Source organism: Cyprinodon tularosa, unplaced genomic scaffold (assembly GCF_016077235.1).
Source record: "Cyprinodon tularosa strain WSP-4 unplaced genomic scaffold, ASM1607723v1 ctg34, whole genome shotgun sequence".
NCBI lineage: Eukaryota > Metazoa > Chordata > Actinopteri > Cyprinodontiformes > Cyprinodontidae > Cyprinodon > Cyprinodon tularosa.
Window position 1 is genome coordinate 1,784,440 of NW_024039052.1, and position 23,468 is coordinate 1,807,907.

Below are 23,468 nucleotides of genomic sequence, written 5' to 3' on the forward strand. Positions count from 1 at the left end.
TGTAATCTATCACCAAGCTGACAAGCGTACCATATTGCAAAGGGGAGGGGTGAAGAGCCAAATGAAAATTAGACAATCAATTAAGTTTTAAATTAATTTAGTCCAACTATTTTTTGTTAAAATTTTAATCAACAAAACAAAACCTACACAATATTTCTGTGGAGGAAAAACAAGTTTTAGAAGGGAGCTTATGGAGTTAAATAGCTTACAGTTTTAGATAAACCTCAGAGTTTTCAAATTTAGGCAGCAGAGAAGGAAATTAATGAAAGGACACAATCTAAAGAGGATCCCATAGAGGCTCCAGAGTTGATAATTAACTGGCCTCCTACAGAGATATCATATTGCATGGAATAATAATGCTTTGTTAATAAAGCAAGCAATGACAATATAATAAATTATATAATAGAATATTGTGCCATAAGAAATAATCCCAACAGGATATAGTTTTAACAATTTGAGTGTCAGTGGGGTCAAATTTCTAAATCATTTGCTCTTTAAATTTGAATTATACAGAATGATTTTATTTTTTCTAAATCCGTTTTGAACTGATTTAAACATTCAATTGGTGGTAAGTTGGTAAATGGGTTTTCTAAGTGGATTGAGTAAACCACAGAAATGTAATGGAAAAGCCTAAGACGGACATGTTTTGTTCGTCTGTAAGAGGATTATTAAGAGTATGAAAGGTTATCCATAATTGATATTCTTAAGATCTCTTAGCAGAGGACTTGATCCAGAGAAAGAATTAGGAAAAATCTCTTTCAGTGAAGCATTAGAAAAGAAGTATTAGTTAATGCTGTCAAGGAGGAAACTGAAGTTTCTGAAGGCATCTCAAATGCATTCCTGTTGAAACAGTTTTAGTCTTATTGCTATGGTTAAATCCCAATAGGTAGAGGGTCAATTTGGTCAATAAATATAACATTTACCCTTCCCACTTATTCTGTATTATTGTAAGTGTTGTTTATTACTATTGTTCATAAATTCATAATTAGAAAATGTAATGTAAAAGTCCAGGCGACCATTTTTACCATGTTTTTAAGCCGTAAGACAAACTAAAGTTTTGCATATCCATTTTAATAGTGTCAAAAAAGGGTCAAATTCATTTTAATAACTCATTTCCATGGCAATTCAAAGCCCAGCACATGAGAATAAAAGGCAGAGAACATTGCAGTAGCATAAAGGCAACACAAATAATTAAAAAGGATGAAAATGAATAAATGAAAAAAGATAATTATACAAAGACATAAAAGAGAAAAAAAAGGAAAAACAAGTATAAAGGGGAAAAAAATGAATAAGTGTTTGTTTCTGGAGGACTGCTCCAGAAACTAAGAGGCCTTCAAAACAGTGTCACATGGCCATGCAAAACTAGAGGGAACGGAATTCATTGTACTGATTCACACAATTGTGCATGTATTTTGAATGTTCAGAATCTCAATCCCATTTATCAGACTGGAGAGCCCCAAAAAGCCTGGCAGGACACTACACAGAGCAACCAAGACTGCAGCGCTGTAATGGTGTGAGTAAGAAGACATGAATGTCTGGGGCCAGACCTGACAACTGGAGTCATGGGACTGTGGAGCAGGTTGAGTTGCACTGGGAACTGTGCAGCCACATGGTTTAGATTAAGAGGCGATAATCTCAATGAACCCCCCCAAAACACACACCCCATCATCGCACAGAAACACACATACTTCTATCACAAATAGGGATGGTCAAAAGCTGGGGAACAGATTCAGAAAGTGCAACCTGACTCTGAGGTATCTGACTTGCGGCATGAGACTCTTGGAAGTGAGTCCAGTCTGGTTTCAATAAATGCCAAGTACCTGCTGAGCTACAAACAGGGGGGAAAACTATTAAAGCCAGAGAGGGAATGGGATTTTAGCTACCTAAAAGTGCATGGAAACCTTCCCTTTGAGTCCTGAATAACTGCTGCCCATATATGTCAGTAAGAGTCTAAATGTATGACTGTAAAATTCAATTTGTCCTAAATGTGATACAGTTGAAGAAATAAAAATGCATTATTACTAAATAAACTCTGACCTCTGGCATATCACACAATTAGATTTCATACCTGAAATCTGTAAATTCTACCCGGTAACAGTGTAAAATTACCTCTGCATTTGCCAAACAGCTACTAGCAGTGTGCTCATGACAGGCAGTGATGATAATAGTAGTCACCTATCTATCAAGGTCCTTCCTCACACACCACGCCTCTCCTCAGCTGCATCCGAGCAGAGGCTGAGCAGCGGAGGATTGCCCTCATAATGTCTGTTTGTATGCAGCTCTAGCGAGGGCAGAGATGGGTGTAAATGCCTTTGTGTTTGTTATCTGATCTATGCAGCAGCATCATCTTTTTGAAGTCTTCTTCAAAGAGTGAAGACTACATTGAGATGCTGTGACAGTGCACTGATGAGAGACAGAGAGGGCATCTTTACAATTTAGTGTAAGTGCAGATACCCGACTTCATGGTAAATCAATGCCTTTTTATTCTATCATATGATCTATTGATATCATTTGATGTTAACTGTTATTACACCTACTTTTGCTTCACTGTACTTTATATTTTTTTGTTTCAAAAGTTTCCATGCCCATTTTTCCATAATATATATTTTTTAATGTAACCAAAAGCAGACCAAAAAAAATAAGAACATATTTCAATTATAAACCCACATTTTCTTTTTTATTCATTAAACCTAACTTTTTAATACAGACAGAGAAGTGAGAATGCTTCTTATTGTAACCCAAAAAAGGAAAAAAGGAGCCTATTTCTAAATACAAAATGTAATTTATTTTTGTTTTATATTTCCAAAAAATCGCTAAATATAAGCTGTACAAGTATCCTTTTAACACAGATTAATACCTCAGGAAAATGCATGATAAAATATAAGGATTGCCAATTCGTTTGATAATTAATTAAACTATGGATAAATAGATAAATATAAATTACAAAAAAATTGGTTTAATTGTTTATTCTTTAATAAGAATAAAAATCAGAATTTTTATATTATGCTTTACCCACATAGGCTACTCCAAAATACGTTTTCTATTCTCTATTAAGTCGCTTTTCTCCGCTTAAAAAATTTCACTTCCAACACTGATTTAAATTAGGATTTTTTTTTCTAACTAAACTGTTTTTCTTTCTATCGGATAAAAAAAATAAAACTCCCCAAACAACCCAAACACACCCACTGTCTCTTTTGTTGTTTTGTTTCTGAAACAGCTGACTGGCTAAATAAAATAAAACCTAAAAATCCAAAATTTTAGAAAAAAAGACGCAGCAGATAAATCCAAACGTTGCACTACCGCTCATCGCTTTAAAATCACCAAGTGTTTCCTTCTTCTTTTTTTTCTTTTTACTTGTATATAGGATCAGAGCCGGGGATGAATTTGTTTCCCATAAGCTGCGGTGACGCACTGGAACTCCATTGGACATCCTGGTCTCAACTCCTCCCTTAAAATAATGAGTGTGTGTGTCTCCCTGCCTGTTGTAAAACACAGCAACGCCAGCCATCTGCGTCGAGAGGGCACATTGCACTCTGCGCAATTACGCGGACTCCTAACTGGCACAGCAATCAGAGAGAAAAAAGAAAAAAAAAACGAGATTTTTCAGCTATTGGACTTTAAATCACGTCATTCGGATCATTTTGAGAACTTATTTTGAGCACTTCAATGCAGTTTACAGCACGGCTGCTGTGACTGTAATAATTAATGCATATGTGCTCTGAGCACATATAATAAACTGACCCTTTTTTTCTATTTAGATTGCTCTCCTTCTTCTCTAAAATTGGCTCCCGTACAAACAGCCGCGTTGGATCCCTCGGCTTACTGCGAGACTCCGGTGTATAACCCGGATCTCTGCCCTAACATGATAGCCGCCCAGGCAAAGTTGGTGTATCACCTCAACAAATACTACAACGAGAAATGTCAGTCTCGGAAGGCGGCCATCTCCAAGACCATCCGGGAGGTGTGCAAGGTGGTGTCGGATGTACTGAAGGAGGTGGAGGTGCAGGAGCCGCGCTTCATCAGCTCCCTCAGCGAGATGGATAACCGCTTTGAGGGACTGGAGGTTATCTCTCCCACCGAGTTTGAGGTCGTCCTCTATCTGAATCAGATGGGAGTATTCAACTTCGTGGATGACGGCTCTCTGCCGGGCTGCGCCGTCCTCAAGCTCAGCGACGGCCGCAAGAGAAGCATGTCTCTGTGGGTTGAGTTCATCACAGCTTCCGGCTACCTCTCCGCGCGTAAAATCCGCTCCAGATTCCAGACGCTGGTGGCCCAAGCTGTGGATAAATGCAGCTACAGAGATGTGGTGAAGATGGTCGCTGACACCAGCGAGGTAAAGCTGCGCATTAGAGACAGATATGTGGTGCAAATCACGCCTGCGTTCAAATGCACTGGCATCTGGCCGCGAAGCGCTGCGCACTGGCCTCTCCCGCACATACCGTGGCCGGGACCCAACCGAGTTGCAGAAGTCAAGGCGGAGGGTTTCAATCTGCTATCCAAAGAGTGCTACTCCCTGAACGGGAAGCAGAGCTCTGCAGAGAGCGATGCTTGGGTGTTGCAGTTCGCCGAGGCCGAGAACCGGCTTCTCCTGGGCGGCTGTAGGAAGAAATGCCTGTCGGTTCTCAAAGCGTTGCGGGACCGTCACCTGGAGCTGCCTGGACAGCCTCTGAACAACTACCACATGAAAACTTTGGTTTCCTACGAGTGTGAGAAACATCCCCGGGAGTCGGACTGGGATGAAAACTGTCTGGGTGACCGCCTGAACGGGATACTATTGCAGCTTATTTCGTGTTTGCAGTGCAGGAGGTGCCCGCATTATTTTCTGCCTAATTTAGACCTGTTTCAAGGAAAACCGCACTCTGCGTTAGAGAACGCTGCCAAACAGACTTGGCGACTGGCAAGGGAAATACTGACCAACCCCAAAAGCTTGGAGAAACTCTGAGGTAACACAAAAAAAAAAAAAAAGAGAAAAAAAAGGTTGATACACTTCATTTTTAAAAATGTGTTAAAAGGTCTAATGAGCTCATAAAATTTGCCAAACCGTTGTTGTGAAATGTGACTTTCTCTGTTGTTAAAATGTTTTGGCCTAGCCGCTTCAATATGCTCCTTTTTTCTAACAGTATCATTTGTAATTATTCATATTCATCTTTGGAGGTGATAACTGACTTTTCAGAAGCAAGTTCCAATTTTTGTCACAAATCTTGAAGGCTGCAGTTTTTACTCATTTTCTTCACACTATACAGGGCTGACAAAATCCAACATTTTCTTCAACCCTTTAGAAACAAATCATTAAAAAAAATCCCATCTGTACATTTTCTTATACTGTAAATACATTTATAGATTGTGAATCAAGTGGTCTGAAATTGTGAATGTTGTTCTGTGACAATAGGATCCACCTGTTTAAATCTGAACTTTTTATCTGCATCTGCTACTTTTTTCTTTTTTTAATTTATTCTTGCGTCAGTGGTAGTCTGACTCACCTGTCTAAATGGACATTTTCTATTTTTTAAAGAGTTTACATTTTTTGATGGTAAGCGTAAAACATTTGTTACATCTAAAACATTCCATCAGTCTACTTGAATGATTATTTTAAAGAACTCGAGTTGTTTTTTCCCTCCATCGTTACTATAGGCCAACGTGATTTAAAAAAGAAAAAAAGAGAAAGAAAATGATAGCCTATATATAGTATATATAGTATATATATTACAGTTTAATTCGAAAAAAATGCACTTGAAATACACTGGATTATACGTCTGTGATTTGTTTCTTTTTATTATAATTATTTCTGTCTTTGATCTAATTTAAAGAGTTAATAAAACGAGCTGTTTTATATACTTGTGTCCCCCACTTTTTTAAAATGCAAGTCGAACGGCAGTGTAAAGGGCCTGAAGCAAGCGTAATGCAATGGTATAGGCCTACGTTTTTTATATATATATATTTATATAATTAATGTAAAAATATGTGAAAATACAAGAGTATTTATAAAACAGTAGAATTTGCAAATCCGTTTAGATTATTTTTAAAATGCAAACCTGCAGCACATTCCGTTATTCTATTCTATTCTATTCTATTCAAGTTCAAATGCAATGTGAAAAGGCTCACAAATAGAGGTGAAAGGTAATCTAGAGAAATAAAATAATAACATTGAATACGTTCAGATTTTTCAACAGCAAATAAGAAAAAATGCACTAAAAAATAATTGAGAAAGACTTATGCTTGTCCAGTCTAGGTTACATACCTTTGGGTCGACCCTTTTGAAGGCAGGGTCATCCTCGTCCACCTCAAAGTAGATCTCGGAGGTGGTGATGGACAGAGTCCCGCGCGCGACCAAAACAGGGGCCACAAGCTGGGCCGCGCTGCTCAGGACCACTGGGCCTGGGGAGGGGGGGAGATTATAGAAGGGTTGTGTTACTGGAATATTTAATTTCAAATTATAAAGTAAATCTAATGCCATAAGAATACTGTAAGGGATTCAGCCCTCCTAGTCACCATGGAGACTGCCATTTATAAAGTAGATAGGTCTAACAGGCATAACATTTTGTGGTAATTTTCCTAAATAAAGTCAATTACTAAAAGTTAGGTCGATAAAATAAATAAAAATATAGAGATAGGATCGGATAGGATTTTTTTATCCTTTGTTTTTAATTAACTATTTCAGCGATTCGCGCTAAATACGGCGCGACAGCCGCGCGAATTAGCCCTACTTCACTCAAAAAACATGAATATTGCGTCAACGTTTAAGTTCTGTTAATTTTAAAAGAATCCTTAAAAACAGATTATTATAACTTTGATTATAGAGGTAGTTCTCAATCTTTCTTCACCGCCTTTTTTTTTTTTTTTCTTTTTTTTTTTTTGCAGCGATGGTCTAAAATTAATTTAAAAAAGAATTAAGATGTTAATTCTCAGGATTAATTTAAGTAATTTAGTGAGAAACAAAATACGCAAATAAAAAATAAAACCAAACACTGATTGCCTGTTAGGGCGGATTCCGTCTACGGTGGACTGATAATGATGGCTTTTTTATTATTTCAGTCCTCCCTCTTGCTTTTCAGCCTCCTCCATGCTGTCAGATCAGTGTCTCTGCAGAGCACCGTTACAGTGATTTGTCTAGTCTAGAGCGAAAGCCCTCGAAAAATCAGGATATTTATCGATTCTTTAAACTCTAAAGAGCCACTTTAATGTCTCGTCAATCTTAATCTGCGTTCCTCGGCCAATTATAGGCGATAGTGTTACAGGAATACAAGTGGATATCGGTTGGAGCTCCCAGAGCGTCCCTTCATCGCTCTTCCAGGCTGCAGTTAAACTATCCACCCCAGTTTTTCCTTCTCAGCTCTATTAACAGTGACCCTATCTGCTCATGCAAATAACACTCATATTAACCAACAACCTCTTAACTGCATTAGAGGCATTATTTACATAAGATTAAGCACAATTATCAACCTTAAAGTACTTAAATGTACCTTTTCTCTATTTAATTCCTTGATTTAATTTTTATTTTCTTCTTTTGTTTGGTTGAATTAACAACAATAAAAGTTGAGGTATTTACTGTCATCAAAGTCCCCAAAGTACAATGAAAATAAGAAATATTACTCCTTGGTAAAGCACTGTTATCTGTCCCAAAAGAGCTACATCAAGTGAAACACACTGCAGCCTGAAGCATTAAGTATCTATTGCTCATCAGCACAAGAGGATTATGCAGTAATCCCCTCGGGGATCTGTCCATAATTAGGCTGTAACATAAAATGTTTACATAAGAATAATAAAATTAGGGGTAAGTTACACCTTATGACAGATCTGTATAGGGTAAAGCTCGCATTAGGAGGGTTCTAGTTTCAAAGGAAAATCCAAATAGGCCTAAAAAAATATATAATAAAATTAATTCTACTGAGCAGTTTATTTAAGAGAATTGCTTACAGAAAGGAGTATATTCTTACAATCTATGGAAGGCAATGCAATTTTTTATTACTATGTATATGTAAGTAAGTTGGGTTGATAAGCCACAATAAGTACTCTTATCATTTCTGTATTTTAAGGTTTGCAGTAACACGATCAGAAAATAAGCAAAATTATCCGCGTAGTTGTCTTTTACATATAAGGAGTTAATGCATTCTGGTTAACCTTACTCTCTTATAAACATGTTCGCACTTGAGCGATCTTAATTTTAAATAAGGTCCGAAACCACATACATAAAAGGCTAAATAAAAACAAAAAAACAAACAAAACAAAAACGGTTGAGTTGGCTAAGCCACACTTTGTGGTGTGCTAACAAGCTTCCGGTATGCTGGCAGAACAGTCAAATCTGAAGAGCCTCTCTTGACATGAGAAATGCTCCAACCGGTACTCTTTCTTTTAACACAAACAGTTCTGTTTTATTTAGTTCCAGATAAATGCGTGGATTTAAAATAATTTCATTAAATGCATCTTTAAGCACAGACAGCATTTTTCCGTATTTGTGGGGGAGAAAAGCTAATCATAGGTTGAGTAACCACAACTGCTTTGAGCTCATGAGTGCAAGCGACGCCCCTTTGGCAGCAGCAGCAGGCACTGACCCAGCGCCTGGCAGTAGGAGGACTGTTGTTGACAAAGATCTAGTCCCAGATCTCTCATTAAGCCTGTTTATGCCTGGGATTATTTGCAGCACAAACGCAGATCATTCATCTGAAAAGTATAATCTGACTATCAAAGCATACCGAAGCCCCGCTGGTGATAAGAGCAAAACCTCAATATGCACTAAATATATATATATATATATATATATATATATATATATATATATATATATATATATATATATATATATATATATATATATATATATATATATATATATATATATATTAAAAAAAATCTTAGCTCTTATTTCCCGTTTGTTTTCGTACACGTCATTAACGTATTACAGACATTAAACTCAGCAGTTCTTCTTTCACAGACCCATATGTAGTTTTTCCCAGGAGAAACCTCCTCTTTGTGTAGTAGTCTCTGCTATGTGCTTTAGATTGGCCAATGAGGGGTTCATCTGACAGACATGGAGCGTTTGGCTGCCTGCTGGCCCTGGGTCAGAAAGGAGGGGTTAGTCTCATCTGTGTGATCTAAAGGGATTTCACTGCTCAGAAGCGCCCTGCTTCAGTTTAAGCTTCACACGCTAAAATATCAGCGCTACATTGCTTCCAAACAGACATTTCCAATGATCAAAGTCTTCTTCCTTCCTAATAAATAATATTTTTCATTCAATGTAAAACTTGAGTGCACATAAGTATATTAACATTTGTTATTAATTTTGCATCTGTAAAACATGTATATCTACAGTATTGGGCCGAAGATCTACTGCAACTAAAATAGATGAAAACTAAAACATCGAGTGCTGGCAGCAGAAGAGGAATTGACTATAAATTAGAAGAGGGAATGAAAATTAAAAAACCTTTAGGAACTATTTATCTTAATCATGGGAAAACAGAACATGCTTTGTCTTGTTTACGTTAAGGTCAAGGGTCAGCAACCTGTACAAAAGGAAGAGCCACTTTCACTCTCCTTCCAATTAGATACATTTCTGTTGCAAACGGCACTTGACACTAAAAATGACAATATACTAGAACTTAGATTTTCTTGAGTGGAAAAAGTTGAGTTCTTCTAAATATTTTCCAAAAACACAATTATAGGTGAGTAAGGAAATAAACATAGCTGAATGGAGTAAAGGATATTGTTTATTCTTTTGTGGTCTGTGGTAGAAATGCTATATGGATATAGCATAAATATTGTGAACTTCTTGACATAAAGTCACACATGTCTCTGAATCCACTGAACCGTGGTATAGGTGGACAAGCCTCTGTTATCTAGGGCTACTTTAGCAAACTCTCTTGACAACACATTTTATTTAATTAAAATGAATAATGTAAAATCTACACAATTTAACTAATTTCACATTCATTTAAAAAATAAATCTAACTTTTGCTTCAGTTAATCTTTAAGGTAACAAGAAGCAAGCAGATAATTGCACAAATTACTGCCTGATGTAACAAAGAAAATCTTGCTAACTCAGGATATTTCGCAAATTAGTTTAAAAGAAGCACTTAATTCCTGAATTAAGAGGGTTACATACATATTCCACAGCTATTTCAATAATAATTTTTGACAATAAATATAAAAGCAAACCTGAAAAAAGTTCTGTCTCACTTAAATAACAATAATCGCTATTTTTATATTCCAATGAGACTCAATTTCAAATGAAAAACCTTAAAAAAATTATGATTAAGCAGAAATTAATTATTTTTTTAAATTAAGTCCACATTTCTGTATTTAAATCCTTATTTATTGGTTTGATGTAATAATTTAATCCACATAGAAATTAACTGTCTAATGTTATTTTTATGGTTGGAATCATTGTTTTTAAACAAAAGGCTAGCAAAGATAATACTGTGTGTTCCTGTTTTCCACTTAGATGAGTTGCTGATATGCACAGTTTTCAATAATATTCTGATTTATTGAGATGCACCTGTAGATATATATCTAAAAAATGGTTTTATTAAAACTGTCAATGACTTTGAAAATTATCAGCCAATGTTTAAAAATGATGTCAACCATGCAATCCATGGATGTAAAGACTGATTAAAACAGAGGTGTATTATTGAAAGGGTGTGTATCTGAAAGGTTGTTGTACCACCAACGTTGTCCACCTCCTTCTCCTGGAGCAGGCTGACATTGTCATCTTCTCCATCGAGGACCAGTTCTGTCTCCTGGTTCTGACTGGCCAAAGTTGGGCTCCGGAAAACTACCTTAGACTTCACCACTTTTTCTTCTTTTAAGTCTGTAAGAAAAAAAAATAAAAGAATGGCTCCTAATGTTGGAATCACAAAGGGAAAACTTTCTATCTTTAGTATCAAAAGTTATATACTGTGGCACAACCACACAAGATAAGAAAGGAGACCTATATGGTTCATATGATGATAAATGTAGAACAACCTGTAGCTTTTTATTGTTTATTTAAAGAAAGATAGAACATATTTTCCCAGTATTAAAATTGTAGAGTACAATTGTATTTTTATTTTGGAAAAATACAAAAATAATATTTTAGCTGCTTTTACCCGTTAATATAAAAGCTGATAGATATGAAAAACATAAAATATTCCAAAATAAAGTTATTTGCTTCTTGAAACTGACCTGCTTTTTAAACGTGATGGCGATACAGAGCCCCACAATCTATTGAGTTTACCATTTTATGTTGCTGCAAATTAAATGTAAAAATAAATAAACACTATTTTTTCATGTCTAGAGTAGATGTCAATGTTGGAGTTTCTAATATTTCCATTGCTAGCACAATCTGCATTTTAGAACACTATAATCTGGATATTATGCCACCAATGTTGATAATAATATCATGAAATACAAGGTTTTTGTAGACTTTTAATTTTACAGTATGAAATTTACGCACTAATTAATCTGCATATGAAAGAAGAGCCAAGCCTCTTATCGGATTTTGCTCTGAATATATTTGGAGAGGTTAAAACATCAGAAATGTACCGGCTTTTATTTTTAGGTCATCAATGAAACACAATCTTTATCTTAAAAGACCAAAAGCTGAGTCGGAGGATACATATCAAGCTCACTGTAGATTAGAGATGATATCCCCTGCTTTTAGAGACTTGATTTCAGAGAGGGACAGAACAGACAGCTCAATTAGGAGCCTGCTTATAGTGGATTTCATCATATGGCGATAAAATGAAAATAGAAAAGGATGTGTTCTTACACATGGAAAAACAAAAGCCTCACAAAGCATTTATCATCTTAGATAAGCCTGGCTTAAATATGTGCCTGTCGTACAGCTGTTCAAAACACTTGGGATTTTTTTTCCACTGAAGTTCAATGTTGGAAATAACCAGTGGAGTTTGGGTGCTAAGGGAAGAACACATCAAGGTAAGGTAGGTGGCTGACACATGTCTGACGCGTTTCCTTTCACCACAGTTCTTAATTCGTCTCTCTCTCCCCTAAGGAACATGTACCTTGTCTTGAAGAGGTCACATTTGACTGTTGTCAACACTGCTACTGAGGGGGAAAAAATCTTACTTCCTGCTCTGTCTCATATCTGCTGTGCTTTCATCAGATGAGGGTAAAGAGGTTGGAGCATTTCGGAAATGAATTCTGTGCAATGTTAGAGGGGAAAACCAGCCAGTGGTCAGAAATCAAAGCAGGAGGAGTGAAACCTAAAACTGTATTTCTGTAAACCATCATTACATCGCAAGTAAATGAAAGAAAATTCAGCAGACGGGTTTAGGTCCTGACTGGCAGTTCTGGAAGGAGCATAGAAGACTAAATAAACTATGGTGATTTCAACATACAAATCAACATTACTAAGGAATGTGCATGTGAGAGTTAACATTGCCCTCCATTATGGACTTCCGTCCTAAGTGGAAACCTGATATTGCTCCAAATTAAAGTTGATAATAAACTGTTTGAAATTACAAAATCTGTTGAGATGAAGAGTCACGGGATGAACAGAAGGGTTTTGTGATAAACATTTTAAGAAAGTAAAATTGTTTGGGAACAAATGTGTTTTAATTATGAAGAGCGTGAAAATGTTCCTATACAGTACTATAATTCCAGATGAATTAGTGCTAAGCGATATATAAAAAAATACAGAAAAGTGTGATGGCAATTTTATTTCTTGTTTGCTCTTGAGTAAGTGTCAAGAAAAGCCACCTATCAGCGAACCTCATGGGTGTCGTAGCTCAATCACTGAGCTGAAACTGCTTCAAAGTGCACTAATTACATTCCATAAAGTGCACTACAGAGCTCCATACCCACTTTGAAGGCTGATGAAGATCTGTCGGCTGTCGCCAAAGAAGGCAGTCATAGCTGGGGTTCGGCAACAATCAATGGTCCTTACAGTTCCTTAAAAAAGAAACCTGCTTCTCTAAAAGGAACATATCTGCTCTGACAAAATGTCTTTGTCTGTATTTGTTTAGTTTAATTTTAGTGTTATCTTCGAACCATTAATATGAAGTAACCAGACATTGTTGGGAAGCTAGTGCTATGGACTGGTTTAAGACCAAACACCATAGAAAGCACAGCCTGGAAGAAAAACGCATGGTTAGGAACCTCCTAAAGTTAATTTGCAAGAAGTTTAGGATCTTATTAACTTCTTTATTTTATTGTAGCAGATCACATACCTCTCACTCCTGCACAACAAGACACCAGGAAGAGGGGAGAGTGGCTGCCTGCACTGTTTATACTGTAGATACTTTTTTCTCCTCACTCAAAATTCTATACTCTCCTACCATGCCGTGTTTTTGATCCTTAACTTGCCCTGCTTCTCTCTCCCCTCCCCCCACAGAGCCCTGGGCTATTGCCACCGGCTAACTTTCAGAATATGTATCCCTGCGTTATCCCCTGCATGCTGCAAAAGGTCCCAATCTGAGTCAGCAAAGTAATAGTAGTTCCATGTTATCTTGATCATTAAAAAAAAACACATAACTTTTAAAAAATAACTCAAGCTAATATTGAGAGTTGCTTTAGAAAAGATTGTGCGTTAAGAAAAAAGTGGTTTCTAGGCATGTGTTACAATCTGGATGCTTGATATTGTGAATGTGAACCACAAAGATTATGATCTGTACACTTGCAAAAAGGCTGCAAATTGTGAACGACCCTTCGGGAAAAATGATGTTAGGAGGAGAAAAGGAAACGTTGGCATTCTAAAACCCTGTTTTCTTGTTATAAGCATTCATGTATACAGCCCAGCTGATTGCAGTTCAGACACAGCATCCCTGCAAAATTCCTTTGGCCCATTGAAAACAAATCAATCAAGGGAGACTGAATTTAGAACATTTCTTTTAACAGTAATTTAAAAAGGTTGAAATTTTCTCTTCAGCACCAATACAAAATCTTAAAGATCCTGCCACCCACTGATCCACAGGTTAGTGATCTTTGAATTCTAGAAAAAATTAAAGGGGACATTTGATATGGTATGACTGGTTTTCATTTAAATGTTTTTTTTATATCGTTTGGATTTTATCCTTAGAAGCATTTTGAACAGTGTCCCTGAACTTTACCACTATTTACAACATAAAATATATGGTCACTGCTATAAACATCACAAATATACATACAAAATAAAGAACATCACCAGTATGTTAGCTCTAATCTTTTATCTGAGATTCATTATCTTAGCGTGACAGTAAATTTAAGGCCACACCTTTTAATGATTATCATTCACTATGAATTATTTACAGCCAACCAAATATATTCCAAATATGTTTAAATTGCAAATCTGGATCATCCAAAAATTGAAACCTTTCTGCTTATTCCTTACTAGGATCTGCAGATAATGAGCACATGTGGAGAAAAAACTTGGCTTTTTTTTTTTTTTTAAAGAAGAAGCCGTTCCCACTAAAGTAAAGAAATAAATATAAAGCATTGAAAAAGCCTGTCACAGAGGTTCAGTTTAAGAACTTCAGCCGTTGTTTATAATATTCAAGATTCTTGTAACCGTTTCGGATGCTATGTAATGTTACAAAAATAGAATAAAAAACAAGGAGGTTTGCACATTGGTAATAATTTCTTCTGTTAAATAAATAAGGTTAAAAAATCCGATTTGGAAAGCTATAAGCAAAAGAGGAATAGAGTATTTTTGCAAAATTAACATAATGTGTGCATTGTCGAACGGCTTGAAAAGTCCCTTTTTTTTCCACACTCTGTTTTGGATCTAGAACTTCTTCAATCTCTCTCCACTGCCTCGGCATTCCGCATGTAGAGAAAATGTCCAAGTCATGGGATTGCGGAGGCAATGCAATTCCTACCCCCCCCGTCTCTGAACTTTTATTCATTCCTCACTGAAAAAGAATTAGAAGGAAAATGATAGTTTCATACTTCCTGTGACACAAGCCATTCCTAATTTTTTTGAGACTGTAAAAGTAAGCAATACAACTTTTGATGTAGAGTGGTTTACACAGTGCAGACATTTCCTCTAGGAATGATCTTTATATAATATTGTGGTGTTTTAAGTGTCAAGTTCGTTGTCACACAACAGTTTGAGTCTCTCTGCATAAAAACCGTGAGGACAGTGTGTAATCATTTCACATCTTTACCTAAACATTATTTGCTTGTTTTAGCAATGTGAACATTTTATACATTTTAGTGGTTATAATAAGTATTGAACATGTCACCGCATTTCTCAGAGAGCATATTTCTAATGGGGTTGCTGACATGGGTTTGGGTCTGCACTTAAGTAAAAATTTAAAAAATGTCTTTTAAATAGTTAATGGCTAAGTTAACCATGTAAGAAATAAAATTTACAGGGTGAGACTTGATCTTATCTGACCAGACTATATACTTTAGCTTTTAAATTACTGTTTTTGTTAAGTTCTGATTGTGGAAAGAGTTTATAACTTATTGTTCTTATATAAAACATGTACCTGTACTTCCTGTTCCAAAATGTTCTCTGAGTCATCTCATGCTCTCTAACACCATCTTACAGTCATTAAAAAGAAAAAAAATTCAGAAATCACATGATACAAAATTATGTCGTCTAATTCTTCCTTTTTTTAGTGCCCAATGGAACCTTCTGTAGTTAAGAAATTAGTCTATAACTAACTATCAGCATAGTTAAAAAGAAAGACTTTGAAGATCTTAGAGACATTTGCTCATGCTTTTTATTATGTTTATTGTGTGATACACTGATCATGATAAATCCTTTCATAGGCCAAAAAAGAGCTTAAAAAGATATTACTTAGCAGTGATAATGGGAAAGATTGTTTTCCCTTGTTTTAGAGATTAATTTTTTTTATTTTTTTTGCTATTAATGCCTTTTAAACTTCTTCTGTCAGATCAAATTATTGTATTGACCAATTTGTCTTATATATTATAATTCCTTGTATTTATTTCTTCAATAACCTAATTTAGACATACTTTCATTTACCATTGTGTTTAGTAAGAACTTACATTCAAATACCTGGATATGTATGTTGGAAAATGCAGTGACGTAAGGTGCGACGGTAAAATGCTTTAATTAAAATGGTGGAAAAGGTTAATATCACATCATGAGGCTATGCCTGCTGAAGTAAAAAGCTATAAAGATCTCCGCCTGATGCAATCAACTTCAAGAGGAGCTGCTCACCTGAAATTAGACAGCAAGGACACCAGGAGGTAAAACAGCCCGTTAAACATTTGGATCAATATTAACGTGACTTCCATTTCATGCTTGCCCAATTCCAATCACCTAACGATATAGTCTGATTCTGGGCTGGGGCTGGGTGTAACACGGCAGGTTATTACAGGCAAAGGCCAGAGACCGAATGTGCAAGCTAAGCTGTCAGTGCTACTAATAGACAATGAGGCAGAGTTTAAGGTGGAGTTCGACCATCCCATTAAAGCCTCCTTTAAAACACGGACAGAAAATGCAAAAAAAAAAAAAAAAACAGTTCTAAAGATTACGGTACAACACAAGTTTTCCCAATGCTATTTTCAAAGGCGCATGCCTATCTAACAGTATTGTGAAAAACAATACTGTTAGATACTAAATAACCATTAAAAAAACACAATTAAAAAAAAAAAGTGTCTTGTTGAATTTACAAAAATAACAATCCAATTTCAAAGTTGGTAAAATCTTTGTTTATTTGGGCTTAAAGTGAAAAAAAGAAGAAAAAACAACAACAACAAAAAAAAACATACAAAACCTTGATCTATATGTGTTGCGCTTAACAAAATTTACAGCCATGATGTTTACTTTAATAGCACTGACACTGGGGCCAACAGGGGTTCCTCTTAAATAGCAGACTGGTAATCATTGTGATTTGTCTCATGGCTCTGTTATTTGTTGTTTAAGCAGTGTTATGTTCTTTATCTTTTTTTATTTATTTATTTATTTATTTTGTATGAATATAACCAGACCTCATCTTCAAGAGAGACCACTTACGTCAAACAACAGATGATAATCCATGCAAACAGTTCAGAAGCTACAAATGAGAAAATATATAGTCACAGGATGGAATACAAGTAATGAAACATTAGAAACAAAATCTGAACTTTAATGATGATGCTTTCTTTCTCTTTAAAGTATTTTATTACAATTGGATTGAGTTTTGCATTCTCTGATCCTGTCGTGATTTGCTCCATTTGGAGGAGCCCTTCTAGGAAAAACAAAGCTCTGTACAGTACATAATGAAGGAAGAGAAAAAGCAGTAGAAGTCGAAGAAATAAGGCAGAGGCAGCAGTTGCTCTGTTTTACTGGTATATGGGAAGAAGAGTAAAGGTAAACTACCTGAGGGCAAACAATGAAGGCCAGTTATCACAGAATATAAAGTGCAATGACACTAGATTTACATCATGTGTCACTAAGGAAATATGCACTTATATTTAATACATAATATTTAGATGCTTGTTCATAAATAGAAAAAGCAATAATTTTTTTTTTAAGTGGAGAGGGCAGGTGTTTTAAAAAATTTGCGAACATTTTTTAAAGCTGTCTTGATTTCCACTGTACCATATTTTTCCTTCTGTTGTTCCTTTTTGCTTACTTGGTGCTAAAGAACCTAAATATTGTACCATCACTGTGGGACAATAATGGAAGATCTGTTCTATTTCTATGCCGGTAACTTGCATCTGATGTGTCTGTCGCATCTTGATCATAGAAAACAGACACCAAATTTCTCTAGTTTAATAGAGAGAGACTGAAATCTTTGTTTTTGAAACAGAAGATGCAAGGTTATGGTCTTTAAAACACTGATTGGCCTTGGATCTAAATTCATATTAAAGTTGCTACTAATGTATGAACTTTGTAGACACCCTGGGGTCATCGGTGACCTGTTCACACAGTGTTCTCAGGACTAGAACTGTATTAGGAAAGGTAGTCTTTAGTTTCTCAGCTCTTTAAATGGCCTGAAAACCAGAAATGAACAAACAATTGTTGAATTATTTAAATAGTAATTAAAAAACATTATTGTTTACTGCTAAATTCAAAGACAGACTTTTTGGGTAACTTTGACTGAGTCTGAAAAGTTTAATTCTAATTTGCATTTCAGTGTTTATTGAAAATAAAAGGATTATCATATAGAAAAAAAATACACTTTTGATTTAATATTCCTCTGTTTTATTACATCGGGCCCATTGCCTTATATTCTGGTCATCAAAATAATTTCCAGCCACTGGTTAATGTACCTTTCCTTTTTCAACCAGCCTACTGTTTATGTACAATATATGGTGTTCATTTTGAAATTTCCCATTCGAGAAGTAGATATTCTGTATTTAGCTTTTTTTTTTCTTGCAGAAAGACTCATTTGCCTTGTTGCTTATTCAGATTTTATTACCTGACCTTTGGCCTGGCTGTTCTAGATTTGGGTTCTTCAACTTTCATCTCACTCTCCAACACAGATAAATGTCAAGATGCCATAACTATCAAATAACAAACCTTTAAAAATAACAACAGGATGATCAACAAAGAACATGTATTGTCAAAATCATTGCATAAAAAAAGATCTATGTGGACAAATGTTTTCTTGATTGACATGAAGTAAAATGACTGCCAATTGTCCCAGTATCCACCATAATCTGCTAAAGGTTTCAAAGAGAAGAAAATATGATTTTTATTTTAACTTCTAATAAAAGCCTTTGCCATGCAGCCACATCAAAGCCTGTTAAAATATGCTTGAAAAGGCGGCTTACCTCTGATGGAGAGCATCAGACTGTAGGCAATCCCTTTCAGTTGACAAGTTTATACATAATTCTGGTTCATTAAAACTAGTGCATGACAGCAGGACCTCAACAAGTCTTTAGTCGGTTACTCTGACAGAAACGGAAAACATAAAATGATAAAATAAAAAATAAATAAAAATAGATGAATAACACTGGTGTTCTGTGTCTCAGTTGGATAAGTTCAAAAAGTAATGAAACTCCACAAGGTTGAAAAAGAAAAAGACAACAAAAACTTATTGTTATTTATGGTTTCTATACAGATAACTTTATTTTCAGTTAAACAAAAGGTACAAACATTTTTATTATAAAATGGTGATTCATAGAAATGAGGACAGATGAATTTTGTGGACTCAAATTAACAAAAACACTAAAGTAAAAAGTAAACATTGAAATATATAAATATATTATGGAATATATATATATATTTTTTTCTTATATGTTTTAATGTCATATACATATGGAAAAATTACATTAATACAACATATTTCCTCCTCTTGCTTTTGGCAAATGATGCACTAATTAAGGTGAATGCTTCATTGTTCCTCTTTGCAATAAGTTTGGAATTAGTTTCTGTGTACGGAGGCTGAGGGATACAAATATTATGCAAATACATGAATTCACAAATTAAAAAAGTCCTGCAAACACAAAAAAAATAAATTGACACAAACACAGCAAAACAGATGTGGGAAAACTGCGGCAAAATAGAAACACTAGTCACAGAAAACAGAGAAGGAAAGTGAAAACATGCTGCAAACACAAAACCTACTGCAAACATAAATTATACAAACATATAAAACACATGCAAAGGAAAAATGTTTTAAGTAGCAAAACAACTGCAAGTTGGTAAAAAAAAAAAAGCTGCAAAATAGCACTGCATAACGAAGTATCAAAACATAAGTGCTCCAGACCACTAGGGGGAGGCCATCATTAACTTAAATGGAAACAGACCATTGGTAAAGGAACAAATAAAATGCTTTAAAGAAATTAAGTTTTTTTTTTTTTTTTTATACAAAGAAATCTTACTTTTTCTTTCTTCCATCCAAATGTACTCTTTGTGGGTATCCAGTTGATGCTTTTGAAACAGAGGTGCTACATAAACATTAAAGGTATAGAGAACAATCTTTCATTTCCAGATGAATCATTTGAATAAGTGGTCCTCCTAATTGTCAGTCATTGTAGTGATATATTAACGTAGGCCGCATTACATGCTAATCACGTTAGCTATTTTTTTCTACGCATGTGCACTTTCAGGCTATCTGTGGTGAGCTATGATTTCAGACAGTCATTGAAGCTCACCTTTGTTACCGTGGTTCTTTGAAAATGTTGTAAGATAAAAAGTGTCTACAAAGTGTATGAGAAGAAAAGAAAGGCCTTGAAAGAGGCAGATATATCCTGTAACCAGCAGGGAAGTGATCATCTGTTAGTAAGTTGACTGAGTTTGCTATAAAGTCCACAATATAGTCCCGCTCTATATAGTGATTGAGAGATTTAGGGATTAGGGCAGATGTTCAGGCACAGTAAGCTTGCATGAGCTATGATAACAGCAACTTTAAACAGAGTGGCACCAGGACAAATGGGATCGTGCGTGCTCTCGCTAAGTGGAGAGCGCGGGTCTTTTAAAAAATTCGGGGAAATCCTCCCTAATACCTTTCATTTGTAGCAATGTCTATGGTCTGGTAACAAATGGGTTGATGGCCATCTACCCCTAATGGTCTGGAGGGCTGCAGTTATGCAGAACTAGTTTGCAGCTCTTCTTAACATGCAGTTAATTTTTCTACAGCATTCTAAATTTGCATGTTTTCTTTAGTGTTAGCTTAATTTTTGTATGTGCTAGTCTAAATTATTTTTCCAAGTTACTTTTTTTTTGTTCGAGGAGTTTTTTTTTAATACTTTTTTACATTCCAAAATCCAAAAATATTACTATGATAATGAACAAGGAATCAAAATTAGGCGCAGAAGATGTATTTATTGCATGCATCTTAAATGTGAGACCACCTGCTTCTTCTACAGCTGCCAGTTGTTCATTTATAAGGTGACTATGACGCTCGCAGAGATTTCAATAAAGTAAACAATAAGGTAAAAGTAATCACATGACAAATATATTAAAGGGACTGCTGCTCGAAAAAGTTAGAACTGTAAATTTACAGTCATTTTTACTACTTTTCGAGGCTGCACTTTTAAAAAGATGAAATTGTCCAGTGAGCTGTTTCCAAACGAAATTTCTTTTTGTTTTACACTTGTGCAGACAAAATGACAAATAAAATCTGTCTAAAAGTCTAAAAAAAAAGTATGTGTAGCATGAGTAGATTATCTCTCTAGGACTATAAATTAAGGCAAGTGTAGCCATTGTGTTTTGCTATTCATTTTGCTACCAACACATTCAACATAGGCCCCTTAAACATTTGGTTATCTATGCATTTCAACTGGACTACTTCTACTGTAATTACCATATTTGACTTTTGTCATGATTTTGGCACTGATGACTGAATTAATTACTAACTCGATTCACCTGTCTAACTCTAACCTGCCTGGTTTCTAATTAGTGCTCATCTGAACCACCAGCTCCTGCCTCTAATTAAGGTGATTGTATCCAGTCATCCATGCCATAATATTCTTGTTCTCTCTAGCCAGTGGTGGGAGTGTTTTCAGAGTTCCTTGGTGTTTCTGATTTCATTATCCTGACCTGTTCTGCCTCTCAACCACTGAGCCTGCCTGTCCCATCTGATCTGTTTGCCTGAACCGTCTTTGGACTCCTGGATCTCTGATCCTGTCTGTTCCTGTTCTCTTCTGTTTGCCTGACTTGGCTTTGGACTCCTGCTTGTTCTCCGTTCTCCGGGGCTGTAGCGTCCGGGACACTCTGGGCGGTGCCCGCCGCATCTTGTTGGCAGCCCACTGACTAGATCCTACCTCGTTCTTAGAACATGGGCTGAACTGTTAAACCAGGTTAGTGACTCACACGTTCATATAATCATCTGTTAGATTTAAGTAGTGACTAACCTGTGTTTCCTTTTACAGAGTTTCCTGTAATAGAGGCCCTAGCCGCTGCTACTCTGATCATCTGTATTTTAAAAAAACGCTTTTGAATTATCCCTTGCCTCGAATACTGGCTCCTCTGTCACGACAACTTTAAGTTAACATATTACAACCTAGACTTGTAAATTGACTCATAATTCCCACAAATAAATAAAGCACTTACCATACTCTTGTTGTGACTTGCAGGCTACATTTAAGTGGGTGGAGCCAAAAGGGTTTCTGACAAATCTCCTCCTCCGCCTCAGGTCATCTTCCCAGTAATCGAGACGCCAAAAGTCATGCAGCTCACTATGAGTCAAGAGGATGGACAGATTAGACAGATAGGACACTTACAAGTGACGGCCAGATTAGAGTGGCTGCTTTAAAATCCCACAAAACAACAAAATCAGACCAAATACAGTGGGCTTTATTAGGCCAAACTCTCCAGAGGTCTAAGTAATGTCAGCTCTGCAGAAGCCAATAGCATATCAGCGGGGAGCAGCAGCAAACCTGGTACACATAAATCTTAGGCACCTCCATTTACAAATACAGCTTCAAATTACAAGTATAAATGACACAGCTTGCCTTCTTTTTTTACAATGTTTTTTAACAAGTCTTGTAAATCAAAGGTAGGAACCTCAACGCAGACAGCGTGGAGTTTAATGATCAGGGTCTTGGGGCGGCTGAAGCATGAGCCTATAAAACAAACCCTCCCCCCACCGCATATGTAGAGCCATGATTAAAATAATGTGCTGAAATATTCATTGAAATGATTCCCAAGGCCCTGGAGCAACCCAACAGAAAATTGCATTTTTATTCATTATTAATAACGGTGAATTAAAGCCATAAAGAAAGAAAACAAAAAGAAGAAAACAGTTCCAGCATGTGGTAACCATCTTTGTAAATGATTATTCCAACATAAGTGAGGACCCAGGGATAATTTTATGGCTTGCAGCTAATGCAAACCATTAAGCATTGGGACAAGCATTAGGTTTCTAAGTGTAGCACTTTTCAAATGTGTACTTGCTGGGGCCAATTCGAAGCCTTCATGCTTTTTACCAAAAAGTATTCTGATTTTTTTTTTTTACTCATATAAAATGTAATTAATATAATCAATGACTGGGTACCAACTTCTTTTGTCAGGTGCATCAAACCTGCAATATATCAATCACATAAATACTATAATATCTTAAATAAATGGACAATTTAATGTTTCTCTTCTTGTTTTACTTACCAGTTCAAAGCATATCATGTTATAATACAGATCTTATATCTAACGTACAAGGAAACCAGAGCTAAAAAAAATCTTGAATTAGGTAAAAAAAATGCTTTTAAGAAGTTATTTTTAAATTTGTGCTGTTTGCCACAACATGTTGGAAGGTAGCCTAGTAGTTTGTTCTGTTTTCGCCCCCTTTCTCAGCCACTTAGTCTAAACAGTCAGTCTAAACAGATTAAAGTTTTAGCAGGGATCACATCACAAAATACTGCCTTTCTGTTCTGTGAATATAATATCCAGCAGTGTCAGAAATCAAAAGGCTCAGGAGAATTAGCGGAGGCCTGACAGCAACAAGGGATCAGTTTCAGTTAAATATCAGTCAAAAACGGGTATGAGTCGTGAGTCTGTCCAAGCAACTGCAAATGTTGTGTTCACAAAGTACCATGAGATGGTATATGCAAAGTAAGGCTGAATGCCTTTAGCTTGTCCCCTGCCAATCTCCTCCGAAGCTTAACTATGAGGAAGACAGATGTCAGGGGGTGTAAAGGAGACACCCACGTAAATT

At 35.9% G+C, this 23,468-nt stretch overlaps 2 protein-coding genes across 2 annotated transcripts in view; one reads left to right on the plus strand and one right to left on the minus strand.

Annotated features, from left to right (window-relative positions):
• Positions 1–23,468, minus strand: part of nbeab (neurobeachin b) — a 248,792-nt gene that overhangs the window by 72,178 nt on the left and 153,146 nt on the right. The window contains exons 38-40 of the mRNA XM_038294440.1: positions 21,872–21,996; positions 10,655–10,801; positions 6,239–6,375 (exon numbers count right to left, since the gene is read on the minus strand). Coding sequence (XP_038150368.1) covers positions 6,239–6,375; positions 10,655–10,801; positions 21,872–21,996 — 409 coding nt within the window. The remainder of the gene's footprint in view (positions 1–6,238; positions 6,376–10,654; positions 10,802–21,871; positions 21,997–23,468) is intronic.
• Positions 3,467–4,986, plus strand: mab21l1 (mab-21-like 1). Its single transcript, XM_038294441.1, has one exon. The coding sequence runs from the start codon at positions 3,863–3,865 to the stop codon at positions 4,940–4,942; it is 1,080 nt and encodes a 359-aa protein (XP_038150369.1). The 5' UTR covers positions 3,467–3,862; the 3' UTR covers positions 4,943–4,986.